This window comes from Ptiloglossa arizonensis, chromosome 7 (assembly GCF_051014685.1).
Source record: "Ptiloglossa arizonensis isolate GNS036 chromosome 7, iyPtiAriz1_principal, whole genome shotgun sequence".
NCBI lineage: Eukaryota > Metazoa > Arthropoda > Insecta > Hymenoptera > Colletidae > Ptiloglossa > Ptiloglossa arizonensis.
Window position 1 is genome coordinate 15,979,892 of NC_135054.1, and position 27,844 is coordinate 16,007,735.

Here is a 27,844-nt window from a genome sequence, read left to right on the forward strand (position 1 = left end):
GAAGCGGACCTATGCAAACGGTGGCGTCCAAGCACGCCACCGGTGGGTTCAGTCATGGGCATGCGACCGGGTCTGCACGACCGAACAAAGGAGCAGTCCAATAACGTAATTACTTTCAATGGTTCTACGAAAACTATTCACACATTCGGCACGCACGCAACGCGAATAAAAGACGATGGTTGCGTTCTAGCGATACCATCTGTTGGAGTTTTTTTCCTCGTTCGGGGAACCCATCGAGAGACGGGCCCTAGGTACAGTGTACGTTGTTACCGTGAGATTGTCAGTCAGGTGTACAGGTTGAGAGTGTTGAATGGATTTAAATATCGCTCTTCTGTTGGATTGTTTCCTCGTTTAGAGAATGCGTACGTGGTCTAGCTGGTGCGAGTTGTTGTGAAATTATCAGGTGCATACGATGGAGGTGTTCAATCGGGTTAAATATTAAATTGGCAGGTCTAGGTGCAGTGTTGTTGTTATGAAATTCTTAGGTGCACAGGACGAAGGAGATTAGATTAATAGACCTGGATGATGTAGGTTGTTAGTGTGGAATTGGCTGATTCAAAGTGCGAAGTTGAATATTATTTAAGAATTAATATTTATGACAGTTTTAAAGCGATGAAATAATCGTCGATTGTTGATGCAAAAATTAGATTGATTTTATTAAAATTAGATAGAATTTTTTCGTGTATAGTAGCGATTAATTTCCCTGAATTTTGTTCCAAACTGTTTCACGTAAACGTTTTCGATACCTTTCGGTTCCAATTTTAAAATAACGTAATCGATACGCCATTAAAATTCGAAGCTGGTCCACGTTCCACGTTTATCCATTCGAAACAATTTTCCATCGCGGTATTTTAGAGTGAATCTCCTTTACGATTGAAACGTTCCACGAAGATGATTTCACACCTTTTAAGTGCATGAAAAAGGGTATTTATCGATGTGTGTGCCAATCCGTTGCGTAATTTATCTTTGAATTCATACCTTAGGGGGATAACTCAATCTTGTCAGAGTCTCATCTCGCATAATTTTGTAAACTATTCAGTACTTAAGTACGTGTACTCTGCCTCCTAGAATTGAACGATACGTTAGCGGAATCCTTTTGAGGATTCTTGTATAATTTCTGTCTGTGCAACGATTCCAACATCGAACACTTTAACGCGCTTTATCGAGCAGGATTGGCCGCGTCTGCGGTTGTAAGATGAAATAGATAGTCGAGTAACCGAGTGTGACGAAGCCAATGGCTACTGATTATTTCTTCACGACTGTCGGTAACCTCTGAACCAAGAATGATTATGCACCTTCAACATTTACCGATTCAGAAGCTCGTGGAGTCTTGCTCTCGGGACGATGAGTAGGCGAATTTCCGACTGCTGTTTGTAGGTACGAAGTAGCGAGCGAAGTCTATATTACTGGTAGACGTTGCTACTTCTTATTACCGGTACCGTGATGCAAAACATCGGAAACATTATCTACGTCCATTGCTCAACCAAACACTGGCAATTGAGTTCTAATTCGAAAGTTTCGAACTCTCGTCCAGACTTGAACTATTATCGCGAAAGAGATTTCTCCTCCCTTCTCATTTTTATGAAAATTGTAAGTTCGTCGATCGATTGAAAATAAATGGCGAAACCAATCCCCCGAAGTTAAACTCTTTGATGTCGTCTCGAAAACTATGGGCGATACAAGAAAATTTTTGAAACAAATCCATTTCCATTTGATGGAAAATTACACGTTGCACGTATCGGTTTCAATTTCTACGACCCCCGTTCTGAACATTTTCGAAAAGACGATACAACGAACTATTTTTATTTCGAATTCAACGCTTCGTCTCAAATTTCTTTCTCTTGTAGCGATACGATATCGGTTGTATACGTATCGTCGATTGAAAGCGTAACACGAAAATGTACACGTAACGCGAACAATAGTTTTTCCACGTGATTCTCCGACTTTCGAATTAATCTTTCCTCACCGACCTGTGCACCGTGTTACTCTTCCACGAATACCAAGAAAATTTCTTCGAAAAACTTCCCGGTTCATCCAATAGTTTCGAAGAAGACATCGTATGGTCGAAACTTCGCAAAGATTGACCTTCACTTTTTGGACGGTCTGAAAACTTTCCAACTTTCGTCCAAATCCACAGAAAGCGACCGAATCTGCATCCTCGAGATCGAAAGAGGACAAATCTTCGAAATTCCATCAAAATCGGAAGGTTAGAATCGTTCTATAAACTTTCGTAAAATACAGTACCCAATCATAGGTGAAAACGAGCAAAAGAAAACCTCCCCCCAAGAAAAGAAGAAAACACCTACTGGGCGTACATTCCACGTGACCGTTTCACCGGCGTGCTACGAGATCATTGAAATCCCCCGAGGTATCCGAGCACTGTAAATAATTACCCCCGTGCTCGTTCGAAGGTGCAGCCCGATTAAAACGATCTCGCGATCCGGCAGAAAATCGGAAACGCGGCCGGTTTCGTTCGTGCGGCTCCGCGTATCTGAGCATTCCGCGGGGGTGGAGGGGGATGTTGGGAAAAAAGGCAGCAAGTTCGCGTGGCACGAAGGCGTCGTCCCCGGCGATTCCCGCCTCGGTTATCTCCGACTATTAGCGCTCGACTCTATGCAAATTCAACAGCAAGCTGTAGCGGTGCTGTTCGAGCGGACCCCATAAATTCCGGGGGACACGAATGATCTCGCCTCTCCTCGTTGCGGTGTTCGTGCCCGGTCGTTTGACGACACCCGTGAGCAGCGCGCGCCACCGCCACCGCCACCGCCACCGCCACAACGTCGATGCGCCGATGCGAGCGCATACGGAAGGTATTCGCTTACGTACGCCTTACTTACCTCGATCCGCGAACGCGTACGCGAGCGATACACGCGTTCGCGCGCACGCACACGTTTCGCTGCGTCTGGTTGGTCAGCGTGCGCGCAGGCGCGCATGCGCGTAGCCGGTTACCTCGGTAGGTCTCGGTGACGCTGCGCGAGCGCTCGCAGCGGGCTTCAGGTGGCGCGGGCGCCCGTATCGCGGTGCTACCAACGTTTTAACGCTCCTCGGTTCCGAGCGACCGAGCAGACCACCTGCCACCTCGCGTACGTGTGCCTAGTCGGCCACAGGGTATTTAGTATTCGAGAGCCATCGGGCCCGCAATTCTTCCCACGGCTATTTGGAATCCACTGTGTATACTCTTTCGGTATTCAGTACCGGCGCGACGACGAGACACGCAATGCTCGTCCCCCGGTTGCGCCGGACACGCGAAAAGGCCCACGGATCGCCACGTAACTCCGCTATTGACGGCGTTCGGGGTCCGTTGACTTTCCCGTGTTGTTTCCACGGAATATCTCCCATCCTGGACACCCGAAGAATTATTGTTTCGCCGATCGCGCAGAACTTGCTGCGGTTCTTTCGTATGCATATGAGTAGTTTCGTTCGGGGATACTGTATGCGACTGCGTTATTGGATTATTTTTAGGCGCGGGGCTTTTCGCGGTAGATGGTAGAGATCCGTTTCGCTATTTCGATATGTATTTTAATATTCGAAGCCTGCGGAAGTATTTATTCCTTTTACTCGGTACCCGTAATTGGTGAACGAAACGTCCAGTGTATTATTGATAAAAATCTGACATACGAACAACGATCTGCTAATGCTTTCTTCCTGACGTGTAATCCTTCAAATAGAAGAGCTTTTTCAGCCGGAAGACTTCGTAACGATCTCTCGCAGACTGTCAAACATATTCGAATTGATACGATCCCAAACACGCGACAACCACCAAACACAAACCGATGTTTCACGAGCAATTTATTCGAGATATCCTCCAACGAAAAATTCCAAAGTCTTTTAGATATTTCGAGCGATCTCGCATCGAACATTTTTCTTTTCGCTTCTCGAATATTTGCGCAAACTGCGTTCGACTAGGGACGAATAATAGCTGTTTTTTCCGGGAAACGGTAATACCAACGCCTAATCAACATCGTCCGAGGCTTTCCCTGCAACCGAGGTTCCGTAACTCGGAGTTCCCCTCGACTATAATTCACGTAGACCGTATTCGTCGAGTCATCTCTTTTCCTTTACAAATCAAGTCCTCGTCTCACTATTTCATCATTGAAAGGATCAAACTTTCGTTACTACGAACGCCGATTCATTCAAGCGTGCAGGGGAGCTTCGGATTTAATGGCCTTGAAGCATCGAACGAGCACACATTGTATAATGCATCATTGTCCATGTTCTAATGGTGGCTCGGAGGCTTCGCAGTTTTTCCCTTGCATTAAATTCCCAATCTTTCTTCAAGCTCGCGGAGAACAATAAAGTAGCAAATCCTCGATACCGTCGTAAAAGTTATTAACACCTGGCGTGCGAACGAATCGTGCCTCCGTAAAGGTCACGTGACGCGTTTCTTTTTGTTTTTTCTCTCCCTCGCGCGCGTTCTTCGTTGACGCGCCCTGTTCGTTCGGATAAATCGTTCGCGAAATACGAAACGGGAGATATTTTACACCAAAGGGAGGGGGAGAGAGTTGTGAAATACTTTGCTTTTACTGCCACTTAATATCTCGTAAAACAATCGATCCTCCCTCGAAGATTTTCATCCGTTTCGTCGGTTCGCGCCATGCCTGTTTATTTCCTTTCACGGTTCGAATCTTTCGTTCTTCGAATTATCCCGGTGTGCACGTATTCAACAGCGCTGTCTTCCCTAGCGGGACAACCGTGTGTGAAATTGGCTCGTGAATTATGTGTAATTTGTCACACTAGCCTGCCGTCGGCGCCGGACCGCGACTTCGCGGTTATAGCAATAGCTGCGCCCAACGTAAACGATCCCGCGTACATGTCGCTCGACGTGAAACCGACTCCTCGATCGCATCCGTTGTTGCGCGATCGAGCCAAGGGCGGGCCCTCGTGAACGTAAAGGTCGGTGTTTCCGCGAGGAAAACGCGACCGTGGCTCCGGACACGGGAAAAATGGCGGCTCTTGACGAAGATCCACGCGCGACAATAGGGTCACCGCGACCATGAACGCGACGCGTATGCGAAATGCTCGTCACGCGTTCGCTTGCCCCCCCATCGGAACGAATTTGTACTTGTCGGGTGAATTAATCCACCCATGTTGGGAAACAAATCAACGCGCGTGTGTCCACCGTGAACCGTGTAAATTGTTCGTTTCGAAAATGCTGCGGTTTCGATTTTTGACAGGATTGAAAAATAGCGGTTGGAATCTGGGCAGGAATCTCGCGGATTATTTATCAACGATGTAAAACGCGTTTGCAACGGGAGATCGCGAATGTAACAAGAATCGTTAACGAGACTTCCAAGCCTAACGATCGAAAAACGACGCTACTCGAATCCAGCGGTATTGGAAAATCGTTTTTTTTTTTTTTTTTTTTTTTTTTTTTTTTACGATATTTCGTTGTATCCCTGGAGGCTCGTGTCGCTCGAGCGGAGATTTCATTGTTTACGCGGTATTTTTCGAAATATCGCGACTCACCGTAAAGCAATGGAATTTTTTTTTTTCTTTTTCTTTCACCGCACCGTGTATATTTTCTTGGCGATACGTCGAAGCTTTTGGAACGATCAATTCAAGGATTCGTGGAGAAATGATTGTCCGGCGACTACGATGAATCACGATGGACGATGAACGCAAACAGCCTGACCGTTACGTCTGCGCCGAATATATTGGCCGGTCAAGGTCAGTGAGAGGTCCCAGTATATACACTACTCGTAGCTACTCTGCGTGACTTTATGTGTCTCGGTGGTTTGCTCCACTCTATTGTTCCTTTTAAAGCCAATGAAAATGAAACGGAGAAAGCTAATGAAATGTACATCCGCTGAAGAAGAGTCAGAAAGTGAACGTAAGAGTGCCAGACAAAGGTAAACGGGCTTTATAGTTAGCGCGGAGATCGACGTTGATCGAGTCACGCTTCTTTAAATCGTTTCGTGTGAAGTATAACGTAGGAGGGAGGGAGTGACCTCGACCGGCCAAAGTATTTGGCGCAAACTCGCTACTACGGTTATAATTGTTCCAAGAGCGCAGAAGTTGAAGGAAACAATGCACGATCCAAGGAACAAAGCCATTCTATCGCAGGTCGTTGAATTCGTTCTTCGATCGACGAAAAAAATTAATCTTCTCGATAGTTCTCAAAATAAACGACATTGAAAAAGTGTTAAACGACACTTTCGTTTAAGAATACCTGTCAAAAGCAATACATCTCACCGTGAAATGATGTTTCTTAGAATCGAATAGGAAGTCGCTTCAGACGTCAATTATTATTGACTCACCCATTATGGTAAAGTTACAGTAAAGTTTACCGTGAACTCTGGACTAATCGACGAGTTGAGTAAAATATTACATACATTACATAAAAGAAGAAATTGAAATTGTGAACAAGAAACCGCTTCGGTTCAATTTAGGTACGAGCGACGTACTCGTTCCAAGAATACTATCAATAGTCGGTATATAAGGAATCGTTAACCGCTATTGCTACAATTGCATTCGAATCGCAGTCCCTTTACACACTGACCAACACCCGGACATCGATAACTGTACGATTGAATAACCGAGTAATTGATTTATCGTTGAGATTCATCAACGTTAAATAATGCACGACCCAGCAACACGTATTTGGAAATATCCCGAGGATTGCTATCCCTATTCCTATTCAATGGGAGGATCTTTCTCGGACTCGGGGCGAGAAACGGAAATAATAACAGAATGGTCGTCCAACAGTACATCGCCAATTCAGCTTACTTTTACGCAAAGAATGACTTTCTTGCGTGTCGTATCACGAACAACGTCCCACACCGTGGCGAGTTCCGATCTTTTTACAGCGTCGGCCTAACGGTACACGCATTCGTCCCAAAGACACTCTTCGTGCAACACGCTTAACGTATTCGTAGACTGCGAACAGCTGAAAGCAATCTCCTCTCTTCGGTGTACCGATGTCACTTCGCCTGGCTTCGCAACAGCGAGTAATAATGGTCCCCCGCTAGCTGCGAATAGGTTACACTTAGTCGTTCTCCACGAAATAATGAAAGGTTGACGTTGCACGGTAAACTCACGATCGTACGACGAACGCGCGAAAATCTTAATATCGTTCGTTAACACGTTAAACGTCACGGTGGTCCTTCGGGACCGGTGCTCCGAAGTTGCAACGGTTCCCTAAAGCGCTTACCAGACACGAACTCTAATACTGGTAAACTTTTAAATATCGTTACTCTCGGTAATACTGTAAAGTAACATGTGCATCGACGAATGATCGAATATTTCAAATTTTAACGCTACGGTTCGAACAAATATCGAGGACTTGACAATAGAACTACCGATGGTGAACGTATTTCTATTTGTATAAAATTGCACAGGTATCTTTAAAGTTAAATAGGAAAAGGAGAAATTAATTTACGAGTTAGTTGTCCATTTCGATAATTGTCCACGAATATTGTAGACGAAGACACCGCTAATAATTAAATAATTTTAAAAAGAAGTTTCAAACAGGTGACATCGAACCCTTCGGTAGTTCCAGTGTTAAGTAGAGAAAGTTGTCGTTTAAGGCGTTAAGGGCCGGGTCGAACTGCCCTTTCGTTTTATAAGGAAATATCGTTGTTATGCATTCGGATCTTGGTGTTCTGCACGTGCGACGTTATGGTGTTGCAGCGATGCGGCCGGCTGGTATGCGGCCAGGCCCCGTTATCCGTTCGATGGTGAATAACCCGACGTAACGTGGCGAGTGACAGTAAATAACCGGACAATCAGATCGTGAAATCATTTCCTCGATCTTTCGTTAACGCTTCTGTGATTCCGCCCTGAACTTTCGTTCTGTGCAATTGCAGCCGCGGAATGCATTTTTCCACCGAAACTAAAAGGGGATCTCTCGTACCGTACGAAACGAATCCACCGAGTCGTTCGTCATCTCGAGACGTTGTTGAATTAACATTCCGTCGAGGAATCGCGGCGTACGTCTGTCGAGCGATCGAATACTGCCATAAATACACGACTGGAATACGCCGATAAAAAGAATTCTTCCGCAACGTGGACGCGAGCTGAATACCGAGGAACGCGACGCGGTGCCATTTTAAATTCTGATTAATGTCTGGGGCTCTGATCAATTAGTAATTCAATATGATAATCGTTGTTTATTTTTCGATGAACGAAGCGGAGGTGATGCTTGTTACTGTACCGAGGGGACGGGAATTAATAGAGAGTTCGTGATGTGTATTTGTTTGGGAAATATTCGGCTCGAAATTCGTACCTCGATAAACTATTCTCTCCGATTGTAATCTTTAACGAAACGACACGAATAATTTCTTACAGTTTATAAATAAAAATTCGATTATAACTTTATAAATAAAAGTTGAAAGTAGAGTGTAAAATGATAAATTCTTAGTAAAAAAAAAAGAAAGAAACTATTAATTGTTTCATTCAACAGGTAATTAGATACACAGTGCGTAGAACCTGATCAAAAGTATGAAATGCTTTCGTTTCGTTCGGAGCTTCGTGTTCGGGACAAATGATCTCGAAAAAAAAAAAAAATGTTTCAACTCCCGGAGAGTTTTTCGATATTTTTCCTTTCACGGAGACCCTGATCCCGGAGCGTGGCTCGATTCAGGGCTTTCTCCGCTGTTGCTCCGCGCATTGTTTCGCCATTCGTGTGACGAAATTCGTCTCGGGTCTCCTGTAATTGCTATACATTTCACCAGTTCCCGAACACAACCTTCGCCGGAATTGTCAGTTGCATCCGTTGCAGTACGAGCCGACTTAAGCTGGTAATCCTCTTTGATCAGCAGTTGGAAGTTAGCGGCACCGCTAAAAGCTGAAACCGCGCCAAGGTGAATCGCGGAATATTTTATGAACGGCGGACCGCCGCCAGAGATTGAGATCGTCTGTTTCAGTTTTCCGAATAACGATCATAAATTACGCGAGCGGGAATTTTCTCTGACTTGATGCAATTCCATTAAATCGCAAAATTAATTTCGCGTACGAGAGGACTCCGGGACGGGTGCCTCGCGTTTCAACGATGAATCAGTTATTCAAACGGTAGCCGTGTTCGAAACGTTTAATAAACAATTTTGCACCGGGCACGAGGGAAAAGGTGGGGTTCTCTTCTTCTTCTACTTTTTCTCTATCTTTTTTCTTCCCTCCACCGTCTACAGCGGCTACGCGGCCACGAGGGCGCGTCGAAGTCCCGTAATACCCAAAGTATGCGCGAGAAACTTTAAATCTCTCGGACACAGGGCCGGCAAGTTCGTATCGGGCCGGTCCGTCGCTTCGACTTCCATCAAAACGCGGCCAACTTCCACCTAGGGACCGGCGCCGTCTTCTCGAGCGGCTACTTATCCACCTATATCGTTATAAAGTTCCTGGCGATACCGTCACGATTCTCCCTATTGGGTAGGAAGATGCTTCGGCACGGGCTCTCCACGCGCCCGCGCCCCTTTATACGGAGCCCACTCGATTCCGCGCTTAAATAAAGGGCAAACGATAAGAGTGAAAAATGACTCGCTGGCAAGCTCGAGCGCTTCGAGTGGATATACATATCTGAGCAACTGCGCCCGGAAAGACTGTACCGGAGCCTTCCCTTTGTCTCTTTTGTCGGCGTTGTACGCGCTAGTGAAAAGAATCAGTCGCGGCCGAGGTGGGATCGTGAACGCTGCTTCAGAGTAGGACTCACACTACTCGAATAATTTACCATCCGAATAGTTTGCGTCTACTCGAACCCTGTCGATGAACTTCGGATATTTGGGCACCGGAGCATCAATGTTCGACGAGGTATCGTTATTCGAATATTAGTATTCGAGTATCGTTATTGGAATATTAGTATTTGAGTGTCGTTATACGAATATTAGTATTCGGGTATCGTTAATATTAGTATTCGAGTATCGTTATTGGAATATTAGTATTCGAGTATCGTTATTGGAATATTAGTATTCGAGTATCGTTATTGGAATATTAGTATTTGAGTATCGTTATTCGAATATTCGTATTCGAGTATCATTTCTCGAACGTTACTCTAGTCGAATATTATTATTCAAATTTTGCTACTCGAGTATCATTATTCAAATATTGTTTCTCGAATATCGTTATTCGAAAATTACTATTCGGATTGAGTCCAATCCAGACTGCATAGAATGATGGAAATTAAATCGAAACAAGAATGGACATAAAAAAAGCTGCATTCAATGCAGCTAATGAAAAATATCTTAAATGAGAGTAAAATTAAAAAAAAAATACAACAGCCTCGAGAAACTTCAGATACTCGAATGTTCAGATACTCAAAGTGTATAACCATTGAAGTACTTGAGTATTTAAGAATATTTACAAAAATATTCTGTAAGCATGTACCAAGCTTATTTGGAAGAATGATTTCTGGAAATTCGATATTTCGATTTTGCTTGTCGAGATCAATGAAATCGACCAGTGTGTGTCGTTCGCGTTAGCAGGAGATACGGATCTATGCAAGTGGCTACTTACACTGCCCCGGTACTTATGCGAACAACGATATCGTAATACAGATTGGTTAGGTTATTCACTCGAAGATGTGCCTGTATACAGTTTACGCAACGATACGTATCAGGGCATGTTTTATTCAAGACAACAGTGGAATAGTTCGAAAGCATTTCCGTCTGAAGTTTTCGTCAGTATTAACCACGACTTCGCGAAGTAACTGGGAAATCGATAAATCAGTTTCGTTGTAGAATTTTTCTTCAACTTCGAATGTATTGCCGATCCGCAAACAACGACTCTCGCGAATTCCATTTTATACGAAAAATTTCTTTGACGGTAGAAATCCTCGAGGATGCGCAATGTGAAGGAAAAAGGCTAAAGAAAAGAACGCAAGACGTATCCGCGAAGACTGTGACCTGGAACTATGTACAGACACGAGTGCTTTGAGATCTTTTATGCAAAAGTTAATTTCTAAGGCAAGTTATTTGACTCCATCTGCACAGTGAAGTTTCCGTCTTGTGGCTTTGGTCGTCAAGGGATTAATACACTATCTCTGTCATATACACTTAGAGAGAGTTTCAAAGACTACGTCACGAATCCTGAAATGGTCCGAGCACTGTATATATCCGTTTCGTGTTAGTAAGCAGAAGATTGAATTTACATAAATCTCGGATCGTCCGTATAATTTCCTACTTTGCTAAATTCGGTACAGTTACCAGAACTGAATTGTTTCGATGTGAAAAATACCGAGTAACTAAATTTCGAGTACCCGAGATACGTGGATCGCACCTCGCGATGAATAATTAAAAACGTAAGAAAAATATGAAAGGTTCCATTAGTCGAAAGCGAATTACTTTTGAATGAATAATATTTTCATTAATGTCTTTATACGGTTAAAAGTTTGCTTCTAGTTTTTGATAATTGCATTTTAAATATGTAATCGTTTGTGTGCGTTTCTCCTTTTCGGCTAATAATTCAGACGGTTCGGTCGTCATTAATTCTTAAATGAAAGGGAAATTGTTCAAACATAGGTGCCTACGAGAGAGTAAGTGCTCCATTCCCAGGAATCAAAGATTAATGCAAAATCCTCTGCACTAAAATCCACTTTGGCAGACGCGGAAATGAATGTAACGAAGCAACGATACAGGAAACAAAAGTAACCGAGCAACGATGAAGAGAACGAGGCTAACAAAGAGAAGGAAAAATCATATAGCTCCGCTAGTCACGTGATACCTTGAATATACAGTATCCAGTCGAAAGCGCGGTACAACGATAAAAAGGGATAATTCTTTGCGCAGAAAATAAATAGAAAATATAGAGGAAAAAGAATGTTCCGTACAAGACTTTGTTTGAAAAAAAAATCAATTTTGAATATTCGCCGAATATGCGTGTATTGTAGAGAGAAAGAACAATCGATCCCCTTGGTTAAGGGGAATGTGGTGCGATGAATAAGTAGAATGAGGACACTGTCGAGTAATTTTTCCACAGTTGTAGACCCGACAAAGACTGACTAAAACGTGTGACCTGATACGACTCGCAATTCTTTCCAGGTCTGACCTTTTTCCCGCTACAATAGCTACTAGCACATTTGTCGAATTACACTTTAGAATAATTATTATACCGGGCTACATATGCACGATTCCGTTTGTTTTCGTTCATACGATTTCATGAGTGGTAAAATTCAATAATATTCAAATTACATTGGAAAAATGATTAATTTCTTAAGTGAAAATTTACTAAATAATCTACCTTGAACTTGTCATTTTTCGAATTCCTAAGGAATATTCTGTTCAAATTTTTCGATATTTTCGATTTATATTTGATCAAACTTTACTAATTACACAAGTACAATTACAAAAGTATAATATACTTCGTAGTTAAAGTACACGTGTATTCAGCAACTATTTAAAATTTTTTTAAAAAACAAGGCTTCCTGAAAAATGATTTATTGTGTATTTTTGCGTCAAGGATCATTCTTGTACCACGATTACGGTCGGGTACTGTATTATTCGTGGACTAATTACCGAAACGTCCAATACTGACAAGCACTAATTGTAAGTGGGCCTTTGAAGACAACGAACGGATACGGTTTGTAAACGAATAAGGAACGGTAAGTAGACGGCAGTTAGGTTGCTCGTAAGACGATCCTATCATTCGGTAACGGGCCCTGGGTACGGAAATTTCATGATCGTGACGCTCGCGCTCTGTCGTCATTGTCTCACTATCGATCATGATCCACAGTACGTAGGGGATCGTGCCGCTGATCTCGTTTTACAAGAAACAAATATTCAACGCACAGAATTTCCAACGAAGGTAACTGTATTCTTGGTGTGACGAATATTTATTCGCCTTTTACGAAAATTCTTTTTTTTCTCTCGAGTCTGTAAATTAACCCTATCAACATTATTCAATGATCGAAAGTTTAGATTTCGAATCGTAGCTATGTCTATCAGTTGTGTACAATAGACTTTAGCTGTCATTAATTTTATTCGTATATTATTCTGTGAACCAAAATTATCTCCACGAATTGTCTAACTTCTTTTCATATTAATAATATTTTTTCTCGTTATTGCAGTATCTCTGTATTCTAAATTCTTCAAATCAAAGAATATAATTTTCAATTTCTCGTGTTTCTCACCGATAATGATTTAGAAAATGGAATCGAAAACACTCCAATGCCCATATACAGTACGAAATTTATATCTCATAATTAACAAACGTTAATCGTATTCCTTCTGTTAAATTCAACCAGGAGCGTCATTCGATTCTACCAAAAGTATAAAAATGATATCCCTCGCGTCTGACGTTGCGCCGTAATTCTGTAACTCAAAATTTACAACTGTCGCCTAAAGAGAAGATTACCATATACGTAGAGAAATCCGTTACAACTTTTCAAACTCAATTTAAGCCATTATAATTGTGACAGTCACGAAATTCTGTTCCAGTCACTTCGATCGTACAACCTGTCGTCCATAAAAAAAAAAAAAGAAAAAAAAAAGAATAAAGAGAGAGAGAAAAAGAAAGCAATCTCGAGAACTCGCCCCAAACGCAGCCTATACCAAAAGAGTCTCGGTCATGGGCCTGGAAAATGGTTACGTCGATGAAAAACGTTAACGGCGCTCCATTTGTCGCATGACATCGATAATAGAAACGCAACATCGGGGCGAACAGGCGTCGTTACGCTCGCGAAACATTGACACAGGAAGCTGGCGTCAGGAAGTCATCGAAGCGTGGCGACGTCAGTGTCATCCGCGAACTGAGACCACGATTGGCCGATCTCCGACGAGTTCGCCGCTTCTTTCTCTCTTTTCTTGTCCCCCTTCTTTCGTTTGCTTTTGCTCTCTTTCCATCGTGGGCTTGAAAATACCACAGAGGCAAGCACGCTTGACACGACCGATTTTACGGTGCACGCTCAATGTGACGCAATTAGCTCCAAGATCATGCGCGTCTGATACTCATCGGTTGCCGTCCTATCGAGACAGAAATCGACGCGCGGGTAGGAGAGGTGTTGCTCGAAAGAAGTAGAAAAAAAAGAAAAAAAAAAAAAACGTACTTTGTAAACGTCAAGCTGTCACGAGCAGGTATACCTGCACGTCAGCTCGATAACTCGAGAAGTTTGCGGTAAATGATCGCCAAGGTACCTCGAATATTTTGCATGTTTGTTCCTCGGGCTCCCTTCTCTCCGTGCTTTTCCACCGCCTCCTCATCCACCGCTACCGCACCGATCTTTCTTTACTTATTTTTTGTCATCGGTCATCATCGCCGCACCGCGCCGCGCCGCGCCGCGCCGCGTGTTTTAAGACTCAATTTTCACGATGCCGCTTGCACAGGTAATGGAGGCGACGTGATTGGGTTACTTTTTGTTAATTACGGAGCACGGCCGTGTCGCGGGACAATCACGAGTTCGACGTTTAAGTAACATTGGTAATTATCGGTGGTCGCTGTGTAAATGGAAAACAACCACCTAAAGAGTCAACCGTCGCGGAATATTTATTAGTCAAGGACGTCTTTTATTATATAAGGGGAGTATCGAGAATGTTCGATATATATATTTAATTTAATCGTCCATAAAAGGAGGGATTTCTTTATCGAGTTCTGCATCAATTTCGAATTATTATTCAAGTAAATAATTGAATCTGTGACATCGACTCGACCTTGATCGAAGGAAACACACGAACCGTAAAACACGATTGCGTGTTCTAATGTGCGATCAAATTGTCCGATTTTAGAATTTCGATCAATTAGATTTAAATGAAAAATTGTTAACCTCTGTGACTAGCTTCGTCTTTGAATATTTTCTAGAGAATGGAAATAGAAGGATAATAAATCCTCGGTTATATGTACTGGGTTTAGAACCTCTAGTTCAACCTACAGTGGATCTAAGATTTATAGCTGAACCTCTGAACTGAATTTAGGATCTCTAGTTGAATCTTTACAAAATTTATAATCTTCGATTGGTCCTCTACTGGATCTAAGTTCTCCCTAGTTGAACCATCTGTTAGCTCGTCGATGAAAATGATCCGTTATTAAACGAGTATATTTTTTTCACGTCGTTTAATAGGGACTACTCGTTTTGCAGCTCGTCAGAAAACTCGGTGTGGTCGTAAAAATACAGAACACCTGATTCGAACGATGTTGGAATCGAAATTCGATTAAAAAAATAACGCCGGCCACGCTTAATCGAAATTCCACGGGTATTATTTTTTCACAGCCAGACAATACCAACAGCGAGAAATTGACGCAAAACAATGCCTCGTGTCCCAATTCGTTCCAGTGTGCACGCGTTGCTTTCAAACACACGAAAACTGAACGGGAACGAACAAAACAAGCGGCCTGATCGTTCGTTGATCCGTTTTCGCAATGTTTTCGTAACCATGACCCGTGCGTTTCCTCCAACTTCAGAAATTTATGTACTTCGAGAAAGTGAATGCAACTTTTTGAATAATTCCATCCCTTATAGAATGCGGAATCCTCGGCCGCGTTTCAGGGTGGAGAACTCACTGGGCGGGAACCCCGGAAATTGGTTTTCATTGTTGCAAAAGTGTACCGTTCCCCTTTCAGCGATTGTTTAAATTCAATTCCGAACTCACTCGCGTCGAAGGCGGCAACTTCCAACGGACAGAGATATTACGAATTTCAAGACACGGAAAAACTTTGTTAACTCGCACCGATGACGGGCTACACTCTGTTAATAAATACAGAGGTGACGTCGATTACCGGAAAATAATAAGGAGACCAAATTCTCGACGAACAACTATCAACGATAATCGATTCATGAATACAAAAGCAGGCAATTTGTAGCGAGAAAATATGGAAGTCAATTTTTTTGGAGACTTATTCGTAATTATCTTGTGTTATTCTTTTACTTCTTATTGTGAGTGGATCTTGATTTATATATATCATTCTTTATTTTTTTCCAGTTTACTTCTTACTGTACAAAGTTATTTCTTTTTTCTTTTGTACGTACTCATCTGATGAATATATTATATTTACACTGACTACTTCTATTATTGTTTCGATCGACAATAATCTAAAGATTTCTTCGAACGAAAGAAATTCTCCGCTTTGTTATTCCCAATCCTAAATTTCTTTCTCGGGTGTTTCATAATTTAACGAGTACTCTCGCCTGAATTAGATCAAATTGGAAAACTAAAAAATTTACAAGATGACGATGGTATTCCCTCGAATTGTCTACAATGATCGCGCCTTACCTTTGCATTCCAAAACAGAATTGTTCAAATATTGAGTTAACTTCGCGTGTAGGACAAATTTCGAATCGTTGACTAAAATAATTTTTAAGATAATTTCAAAATGTTCTATCCTTCTTACGGCAAAATTCTCTTATTGATCCGTACAAAGGTCTATATCTTGATCCATGCTTCGAATTTCAACTTTGACTATCACTTGTTAAAAAATTACTTTCTGCACGGAATATGCTACAATTATTGAAAACGAACGCAGACAGGGAAGAATCGATCTGATTTTCTCGAGACACGCGAGAGTGGTCAGAATCGACGTGTCGATTGATCGTCATTCTTCCGTATTGTTGTTTCTCGTTGAACAGGTGAACGCGCCGGAACACTAACGGGTAATCGAAAGAGACCTTCGCGGAATAGCGCCGCTTTTCTATAGATGCGGCAACTCATTTACCATGTAATTAATGCTCACGAGTCGGCCAGCCACGAACGCATAGTTTATATTAATTACACCCCGGAAGATTCAATTAGTGCATTTCTCATTACACTTACTTATACCAGTATCCATTATTCATGAGGAACCAGCGCGCCGGAGTTGCCTGACAATGCACGTGATCGTTACAGCATATTGTTCCAGCGAGATTTTCGTACATGGAATTTGATAAAAATGCATCTGGAGCACACTCGACGTAAGATTGCTTCGTTAATGAAAATCCCTTTCGTGCCACATTGTTAATACTACCGGAAAGTTTGAGCTCGTTATATCGAGCAATCATTGCAATCATCAACACATTGAACATTGAACGCGGTTCGAATCTTTCGCGTAGGAGTGCAATTAAGTTTTCCTTTAAGTAACAATGATATTGCGTTACGTGTATTCGTTGCATTACACCGATCTCGCATAATTTTGTTACATCCAGGAAACGCGGGTTCAGTGATTTTCTTCACTGCTCGGGATTTAATTAAAACTGAAATTATATTCTTCACATTTTCTTGGTACACTGACTCAAATTCCTCGGGGACGAATTGTTCGAAATATAAAAGAATCGATAGCGATTCGGTATACGTATCGAGGTTGCTACGTTCTCCATCGTTGGGAAATTTATTTACGAATATTCATTCGTAATTTCTATTGTTATCTCCGTGTTGCGATATTTAAAAAAAAAAAAAGAAAACTTGAAAATCGAACGACCCGTATTCAACGGGGACGAATTATTTTGTTGGAAATAAATGCAACAATGCAAACCTTCGAACTCGTAGCTGTCTGTAACGTCTATCAATCTTGAAACGGTATTGCACTGTTCCATTATTGGAAAATATATTTATGAATATTTATTCACATTTTTGATGGTTAGTTCCGCATTATAATATTTAAAATAACTGAAAAAATAAACCGCTCGAGCACCCCAGGGACGAATTGTTTAAAATAAACAAAAATTTCAACCGATACCCGATCGTGACATCTATCAGCCTTGCAACAGTGTTCTCTCGGTCCATCATGGAGAAATTTATTTACGAATATTTATTCAGAATTTTAATGCCAGTTTCCATGGTACAATGTTTAAAATAACTCGAATATTAATTGCGTACGTATACTGTCCATATGTGCCAGTATCCCTGAACAGGTTAACGATACGTGTTGGCTCCATCGTACCTGTACGTTCTTTAATTAATAGCTCATACTTTAGCTACGGGACATTCTCCATAAAGCTTGAATTACTTAGTTAGTGTTGCAATTCTCATTCCGGCTGGCTTAATATTTTTTATCCGTTTTCGTTCGAGCAGTCATTATCACCTTGACGTTGCTCGTATTAAGAGTTTCGTAAATAATACTAATTACGATTTACGACGAACTTAATTGAGTTTAACAACACCCGTTGCAGATAATACCTCGCAGTATGAAATTTATCGAGGTAAAAACTCCGTTTGAAAAATTAAAAGAACATCTTTACAGTTTGAAGTTAAAACGAAACCAGAAATATTCTTCTTTCTTCATTATTTGAAGCATTCTTCTCAAGTTTCTTCCATTGAATTGGTAATACAAGCAAGAGGTATATTTTCCCCCGTTAAATGTTCGTCCTTTGCCGAAACGATTTGTAAATCATTTAATCTTTCGCGGCGAAAAGAGAAACATAAAGAGACGCGAGCACACAGTAGCAGACTGAAGCCCCGTAGAAATAATATGAGCTCGTAATTGCATCTCTCTGTATGTAATGTTATCTTTTAATGTAGATTCTGTTTCGTTTTTTCCTCTCACTCGTTTCACGTTTTGTCCCGTTCGTCTCCATTCTCCGGGGATTTACAAACCGGAGATCAACGAAGATAACCGTGTAAACGACAAGAAACCTAAATCGATTTTCTATGTAACAGATATTTCAGTAAGTCTCGCTATTTTTCTTTTTGCGATAACAGGTCGACCGATTCGATTCCCCCGGATCGAATTCCATCGAACTTCTTTCCCGAAGTAATACCGATGTCAATTGAGCGTAAAAGAATAGAATTGAAACGCATCATTCGCGAACATTTGAAATTTACAACTTAGAGAACTCTTATCTGTTTCAATAATACCCACGTAGTGCATAAATCACGAATGCGCGTAGCGAGTAGAAAAAAAGGGGAAAAGTATTGTAGTAGAAACAAAATTTGAAACAAATATTTTTATGGAAAAACACATTATGGAGGAACAAGAATTTTTTGTTCATACGTACGTGCATGCGTCTGTAAACAAAAATTCATCTAAATGCTCGAGTAAATTTCAAAAAACTATATTTACATTTTATATAGTCTCACGAGCAAAATTGATTCACGAACAACGATAAATTTCAATTTTTATAATATGTATTAGTTATTCATAAATATTTAAAAAAATGTCTTCAACGAATCAATGGAATAACAGAATTATATTCCACATAGAATAGTTGTATAAACTTGTTCTCTGTTTTCTCTAACGAAGAAAGAATTGAATGAAATCTTATTCATTCCATTATCGAACTACATTTTCTTTATTAGAAAACATTGTGACGTGTTCGTCTGCGTTGATTTTTATATAACGTTTTTATTGCACAATGCTTGCGGTATTGTACACGTACAGTAAACACTCTTTTGCGGTAAGAGACGAGATGCAGGAAAATAAACGCAAGGAGGAAAGATGCAGTTGAGAAATGCTGCTACTGAGTCTAATCTTAAATAAGTTCGTGTAATACACCGGATAGAACAGAATTATTGTAATGTATCCTCGTTTTATAGTCATTATCTTCTTTCTTAACTGTGTACGCTGCGTGTGAACCGTCACTGTAACGCGTTATTTGTGGCGCACTTGATTATCCAAGATCACAGTTTCGACGTTCATATTGCTTCGTACATGGACGAACTTCTAGTTGCATTAACGGGAACCACCGTAACATTTCAGCAAATTGTATTTTTAATCAATGTTGGCAACCAAACCAGATGAAGCTTGCCGTTACAGCTTTACAGTTAGTCCGCGGTTTAATCGAATTCGAGGAAGTTTAGTCCCACAGAGGAAAAGATGCCACGAGTGTGTTGTCTATCTTTTCACCAATAATACGTTTCGTATTCCGTAACAAATGCACGTTGTACTTTTTGTTCAGCGATACGAGCTAATAAACGACCAGAATAAAATGGTGGCGCGCGATATATAAATCAAAATTCCACACGCAACAGTGAACGTAATATGAATTAATTTGTTTTTAGCAATCCGTGGCACCGTCTTTATTTTGTATCGCTTCAATTGATTTGTGGAAATGATTTTCATGATAAATTACTCCGTTCTGTTGGCGTGCACTGTTTCGGTCGATGTAAATTTTCAAATTTCCTCCCATTTGTATGCAGCGCTCTTGAAAGATTTCCCCGATAATTTTTTATTACGAAAGATTGCAATAATTGCTGCATAAAATAAACATAAAATTGGAATAATAGCGTGTACAAAACGATCCAATTATATTTACAGCTGGACTACAGAGTTCGAGTTCTCTTTGGTACGAAATGATTTTTAAATCTAACTACATAGAATGTTATAAAATTGGTATCAATAATAGATAGAAGAATGGCAACAGAATTTTTCAAATATTATAGTATCCGATATATCTTAGCTCTATTACACATTATTGTATGTATTTTTAAACGATTTCTTCGAATCATCTTTACGTATGCAAAATTGGTTTATTTATTCCATTGCTCGAAAAACCGTATTTAACCTACATATATAAATTAATCTTTCGCTCATTTTGACTCTCAAAATCATGTTTAATAATCCTTTGGACTAACCTTCCCGAGAAAAATTACAAAAGTAATATTCACTCCATATTTTTTATTCGCAATCATTATTCTACATCGAAGAGAACTCGAACTCGAGATCGAGATAATGGCGTCGAACACACTATCCCAGTTCATCCCACATCTCGTGTATTTTTTTAAACGAACCATCCTAGTTTGTACCACGTCTCGTATTCTTTTCGAAAATAATCGCATATTTCCCGAAGATAATATTCCCGGTAATCGTTGTCGTATAAATTTTATTTTTATTTCGTCGAAGTGTTTTCTTTCCATTTCCCATTCTCCGTTTAGAATCGTTCGAATCGCCGCGCGAATCAGCAGCAGCGTTTTAATATTGAGTGGCGAATACGCGACGCGGTGCAAAAATTCGCGCTACCATTTTTCACCGTTAAAAACTTCGTTGAAACGGTACGAGAGAGCGTAAAAATGGGAGGGCTGGCACAGTAAAACTTTAACACGTAATCCGTGCGACGCTCGTGGCCGAAATAGCTTAAAATTGTCTTCAATCCGACGTCTCGAAATGCGATGAAAGAGTAGGTCGAGGAGCGCTTGACAAATCCCTTGGCTGGCTCTCGATATTTTGCTCCAACGTTTTGTAGAAAAATCAACCGCGCTCGCGGATGCGAACGCTGCTTCGTACTTTGCGAAAATTTAAATAAGATCGAGGGGAATCGAAGACAGATAGCACGTAAAGCGATTGTGAATCGGCGCGGTACAATCGAAAGCTTCAAATCGAAAGAATTATTGGACGACGGGTACATAGGGTTATCCCATAACTAATGTCGTTCTTTCGTATCAAATTTTTAAATATACGAACACGTTCCCTTACGGAGAACGAAAACGAGCGATAAAGGCAACGCAAAATCGAAATTGGATAATAATTTAACTCGCGGCACGAATCTTTCATCCGCGAGACAAATTTCAGGCTCGGTTTTCCGCGTTATTAGTTCGAACGTGGAGTATAGAAACTCGTAGTTTGTAAATATAATTATGAAACTTTTAACGCACAACGGCACGCAACGACTACGGCAATATTTTCGATGGTTTGCCAAATAAAAAGTTACGAACCAAAATTTGTCCGTTCTCAATGGGCTGGGATAAATTTCTGGCTCGAAAGGTAGGGAAAAAAAATTGTTTGTTACGGAATATCGAAATTGTTCGATACGTTTCAGACGGATTTGTATACCTTCTTTTTCCTCGTGGTGTTTTAGAGAGAAGTGCAGTGATTGGTGATTGTACACAAAATCAATTTTGATCGATGTTTTAGCTACGAAATACATAGCAAATACACGGAAGAATAGTTTTCGCTATAGACTATCTCGAACACGAAATATTACGTTCGTTTTACTACGTGTTTTTAAGGTTTCTGTTCACACTGTTTCGTCGCTTTTAAATGGAAGGTAATTTAAGAACGAACGAACTAAATCGTTCCTTGAAACATTGGTGAGGGAATACCTATCGTTGTGATTCGAACAAATTAAAAGAAAAAAAAAAGAAAACAGTTAACTCCAATGAATAAGTAATAAGATTAACACGCTTTATTTAATCTTGTCGTTGGAAAGAAAACAGCCTGCAATGTTGGTTTAACGAGGTGGAATCGTTTAGAATAAATTTACGACGAGCGATTTAAAATCGTACGTATCGATTCGAATCCTAAGTTAAAGTCACCATTCGACGGAGAAAATTTAATTTGCAACGGTACACACACATACACACACACACACACACACACACATTTTCAAACCGTGGGATGTATGTTCGTACACAGATGTTTCTGACAGATAGGCTCTTGACAGACCGAGTTCGCAATTTATGCACCCTCGCCCTTTAAAAGTACCCCTAAGAGTTCACACCTTTAGTACCTTATAAGCGTAAATTTATCGAAGGATGGCAAATGTTTCGTTGAAAAGTCTATCGGTGAAACTCGAGGGGAGATTCTTTTTCGAGAACGATTACGATTTTGATAAAAATTGACACGCGTCTCTTAACTCCGAAAAAGTTCGTTTCAACGTTAAGCGAATTTTGAATTCGACGTGCAAACGTATTCGAAGAAAACAGCAGTTTTTCGATGGTAGCCGGTGTTCGAAAAATGGCGCATTTTTTCCCAGCGTACACAATCGATACGCGGTATATTGCGATACAATCGACAAACGCGGATTACGCTACGCCTCGCTGTATAATCCGCGAAATGGACGATTAATAACGATCGAATACGTAGGTATATACGTTCGACAGCCAACATACGAACTAGTGAATTTTATCAAACGCGTTGCACGGTTGAATCGAGGATCCGCTAAGCATTCGGGGGAAAAATTCTTTCGACGAGAAAACCATTTCTATTTTTTTCTTTTTTTTTTTTTTTTTTAAGCTTCAGTCGTAGAAACGAAAATGGAAATTTTTAATTGTTTCAAAGTGTAAAGCTCCACGCTGCTGACAAATCTGTAACGGTGACGGTTACGACGAATTTTGGTGTACACCCTTCAACGCGATCATTTTTTCTTTCGTTTCACCCCCGCGAGTTAAATAATATTGACGAACGAATTATCAATTATTCGTAGTTTCATGGAACGACACGGTAAATTCGAGTTCGTAAGCCCTCGAGTGTAATCGACGTTGAGAACGATTTTAAAATTACCGAAAATACTAGAATCGAAATTGAAAATCATTTTCAAACGTTTCCCAACTATCATTAAACTCCGAATTATCAACTTAAACTGCAACCAACGTGTACTCGGTTTCAATTGCCAAAACTTCGTATCTAACGTATCTAACGTCACGGTTCGACTTTTCTCTCAAATTTTCTTCGAATCAATCTAAACATACACACAACGAATATCGATTTCCTACACCGGAAAACTTTTAATTTTCCCAATATCCGACGATATTCGAGCTTGTTCTCGAACCCTGTGTCGTTGCAACGTCCCACCTAAACCTATCCGATAAATATTTATTCTCCATCGGTGGAATTTCTAATTTCCCTCCCAGTTCAACCCACGCGCGTGCACATACGTCAGAGTTCAGTTTCGTCATCGAATGTTCTCGTTGGTTTGTCGCAGAGAGCCACCCCACGGTTCGTTGATACACAATTTTGAAAATCGATGCCGGCCGTCCCGTCTAAACGCATAAAGGCTCAATCTTGGAGGATGTTGTGTGCACAGAGGGGTTCGTCAATACGCAATTCTACGTAGGCGATTCAATCCGTTCTACATTCTCTCCGACCTCGAAATTCCTCGACGGATACTTTCTTCACAATGGAACAAGCAAATAGCCGTCCACCGTCCGAATATCGTATCGAACCCGTTACGCTTTCAGCCAGGCGACTCACGTGCTGCATAAAGCGGCGATGGCCGCCCCGTACAAACGACACACGTCTATTTTATCCATCGTCCTGGGCATTTAATCATTCCGCGGAACGCTTACACGCTTCACGGAATTCCCTTATTCGGCCGTGAACATACATATATGTACGATCCCCGGATACGTGGCACCGTTCAACGTCGACGTATCGGGAGAAAGACTGATCGCCCGGTGGACTACGGAGAGTCTTCTGGGCCCCTGTTGACGTTTCAGCCAAGAGAGAGAATATCGCCGTCGATCGGCTCCGCCAGCGTTCACGCGCAAATACGATAACGATTCAATCTTACCTGGGTTGCTGTCGGCGTTCGAACTGAACAGTACGCACAGCCCCGTCTCGTAGTTCACCGCCTGGCAGGAGTCGTTCGCCTGACAGATCTCCAGGCAGTCGGTGAGCATCAGAGTTCCTGGTATGGACTCCAGCATGTTCGTTGGCGCTGTGTACACGTAACCGGTCACCAGCTCGAAGCCCACCATTTCTGGGTCGCACTCGTCGGAACCGGCGGATGGCCCCGTGTAATCCGGCCCAGAAAGTCCCGACGGGACCACGGAAGAGGCCGACTGGTCGACCGCGTGCGCGGACTCCGCACCCGCCACGCGACCGTGCCTCGCGATAGCCTGCAGCACCAACAACGTCGCGATGAGCTCCCTTGTCATCATGCCGCTCCACCTGTCTCGGGACCTTTATCTGCAACAGGAAAACGAACGGTGACGATCCGATGTGCCAGGAATTTATTCCTTCGAGAGGGCTCTCAACACCGGGGAGAATTATTCGTTACGGGTCTTCTTCGATTACCGGTGAACAGGACACTTTTCTATTTCTTTGGAGATTTCTGCCCGGTGGCTGGCACGTGGACACGCGTGGAAATAGAGAGAGAGGGGAGGGAAGGGTGTACGAGATTTTTGTGTCTTTCGGGACGTTTATCCGCAATTGGAAAACGACTGGTGACGATTGGACGCGAGGAATTTTATTCTTCAGAGGGCTCTTCCATCCGGGAGAATCATTCGTTACGGGTCTTCTTCGATTATCGATGGATAGGGAACTCTTTTGTATTTTATTTTTTTTTTTTTTTCTTTTTCTTTTCGGAGATTTGTTTCCGGGGAACAGGACGAGGCGTTGAATAGCGTAAAAATAGGATAAAGAGTGTGGGAGATTTTCGTATCTTTTAGGAGGATTTATTTTTCGTGAACAAGTTGGCAGTACAGTGGTCCTTGGAGATGCTCTGGAAGGAAGGGTAAAGTATGTTGAAAGTTTTTCTACTTTTTGAGGATTTATTTATTGCGAATGTATTGGGGCTGCTGTGTTTCTCAGGGACCGTGGAATTTTTTTTAGTTTTTGGGGACTACTGTTTAAGGGCGTAGGAAATTTTTGCACGTTTTGAAAATGTTTGGTGAACACGTTTTCCTCAAAGGCTGAGTACACTTCAAAATGTCGAGAAAAACATGGTACTTCCGGCCATTACTATTCTTCGAAACAGAAAACATTTGACTTCCTGTGGTAGCTATTAGCAAAGCAACTAGTTAATATTCATCGTTTCCGGACTTATAGCAATCTTTGTTTTAAATTACTCCGCGATTTTCAAACACGATTTTACAAGAGTGGTTTCGACTGGGATTTATTCGTCCAAAGCTCTTCTAGATGGTGAACTATTCCTTTCGTCCTTCCATTAAGATAAATAATTTGATCGAATAATTCTGTCGTTAAGATCGTCCTGTTTATTTATTCGCAGTTTCTGTAATTACCGTGCCTGGTAACTTGCTGCAAAAATTTTTGGTCATTTTACGGGTGAAATTAGATTTAATAACAATTTGCGTTTAATCTCGCTTATTCCATATGTTGATGGATTTAATACGATAAATTTGATATTACAATTATTACTAACGTTCGGAATTAAAGCTTGGATTTTCGTGTACTCGCGTTTATCCGTGGAATTAGAATTACAGGTGGAGTGTTGTTAATCGCCCTTGATAAATGTTAATCACTGATGATCGTCGAAAGTGTTGGTATTCTATTCATTTTGTGCTTCTTTTCAAATTACCTGCTTTTTCTTTCGTGTACCGAAATTACACCGTATATATTTATTTTAAAAAATATTTTCTCCTAAATTCTCAAAAATGTATCAAAGTTTCGATAAAAGTCGATACGTAGAATCTACAACAGGAAATGATCTTTCGTCCTTGGTCGCATTTTTGCAGGAAACATTGCCAAGTTCAAGGACCATTATACAGATTCTATAACTAACAAACAATTCGAAGGTAACAGATCTTCGAACCGACGAATTTCATAGTTGCAATTCTATTGCTACTTTATTTACACTTCGTTCAAATACATATGCATTGCATACCAAAGTGCATTCCTCCAACAAGAATTCGATACAACCGCGAGGATAAAATTTACAAACAAATCGGACAAGAGTTTTCGAGTTTGCTCGAGAAATCAGAAATATATCGAAACACGAATATCAGTCGAATTGTAAATACATTTCATTTTTCGAATTGCGTTCCAGTATTAGCGCAATAACGATAGAAAAGTATCCAGATAATAAGAAAGATCGGTGCGAACGATCGTGAAATTTTTCCCAATAAAATTTCATCTTCGCGTCGCATAAATGTCGGAGACCCGTACGCGCAGATTTTCCTCCGACATTTTTCACCGCATCGAACGAGACCCCGACCGGTTCGAATATTCGCTACTTCCGTCGAAGCGCCGCGCGCTACTTCGGCGAAGAGTAAAAAAAGGGAAAAAACGCAAGTGCACAAATATCGACGCGTTTCAACGGCCTCTATTCTCGTCACGTTGTTTTCTAGCGCGCGCGGAACTAAATAACAACCGGCGGAACGTCGACACCATCCGACTATGTATGTACGTTCGGCGCGATTCGATGAAGCGAACGAAAGCTCAAGTAGCGAAGTTGTACGAATTTCGAATGCCCGTGAAAGAGAGCGAGATTTCGATAAAATATTACTATTAATATCAACATTTCGAGAACATCTTCCTCTGGTGTTCTTTCGTATCTTTCGTGCAAGATTTTCAAAGTGACTGAATTTTACCTAAACCGAATTACACTGAACTCGTTCCTCGAACCCAAGTACCAGTAATCGAACGTATCTGTCAATATAAAAATTTGGAGAACATCTTCATCCGGTGTTCTTTCGTATCTTTCGGTGCAAGATTTTCAAAGTGACAGAATTTTACCTAAACCGAATTACACCGAACTCGTTCCTCGAACCCAAGTACCAGTAATCGAACGTATCTGTCAATATAAAAATTTGGAGAACATCTTCATCCGGTGTTCTTTCGTATCTTTCGGTGCAAGATTTTCAAAGTGACAGAATTTTACCTAAACCGAATTACACCGAACTCGTTCCTCGAACCCAAGTACCAGTAATCGAACGTATCTGTCAATATAAAAATTTGGAGAACATCTTCCTCTGGTGTTCTTTCGTATCTTCCACGCAAGATTTTCAAAGTGATAGAATTTTACCGAAATATAATAACACCGAACCAGCTCCACGAAACGGAATACCAGTAATGTAACGTACCTGTTAGTATCAAAATTTCAAGGACACCTCTGCTGGTGTCCTTCCGTATCTTCCACGCAAGATTTTCAAAGTGAAAGAATTTTACCTAAATCTAATAACACGAACCTGCTCCACGAAACGGAATACCAGTAATGAAACGTACCTGTTAATATCAAAATTTCAAGGACACCTCCCCTGTGGTTCTTCCGTATCTTCCACGCAAGATTTTCAAGGTGAAAAAGAATGTTTGTCTCGGCCTCGGACAACGTAGACGATCACCGGCACAATTAACGTACCCCGTGTGCGCACCAACCACCCAGCCCCCGGTAGGTGTCTCGTTTCGTTAACCTCGCCACACGCGCGACCACTCGGTAAAATCGGCGACGATCGTGGAGTGATAATACGCACCTCGCGAGAGAGCACCGCGCCACAGAGTATAACGACGTCGACCGGCTGGCTCTTAGGCACTGGATACACCTGGCCGAGTCGCCGCGCACGTTTCTTCCTCGACCGATCGGCAGAAGGGGGAGGGGGCAGTGGGACCGCTGCCGACTAAAGAGGAC

General features: G+C 41.5%; 1 protein-coding gene across 1 annotated transcript in view; it reads right to left on the reverse strand.

Moving 5' to 3' along the window:
- Positions 1-27,476, reverse strand: part of Neo (ZP and PAN domain-containing protein neyo) — a 112,066-nt gene extending 84,590 nt beyond the window's left edge. The window contains exons 1-2 of the mRNA XM_076316389.1: positions 27,445-27,476; positions 24,050-24,447 (exon numbers count right to left, since the gene is read on the reverse strand). Of these exons, the coding sequence (XP_076172504.1) occupies positions 24,050-24,419 (370 nt within the window). The 5' untranslated portion in view covers positions 24,420-24,447; positions 27,445-27,476. The remainder of the gene's footprint in view (positions 1-24,049; positions 24,448-27,444) is intronic.
- Between the last annotated feature and the right edge of the window lie 368 nt (positions 27,477-27,844).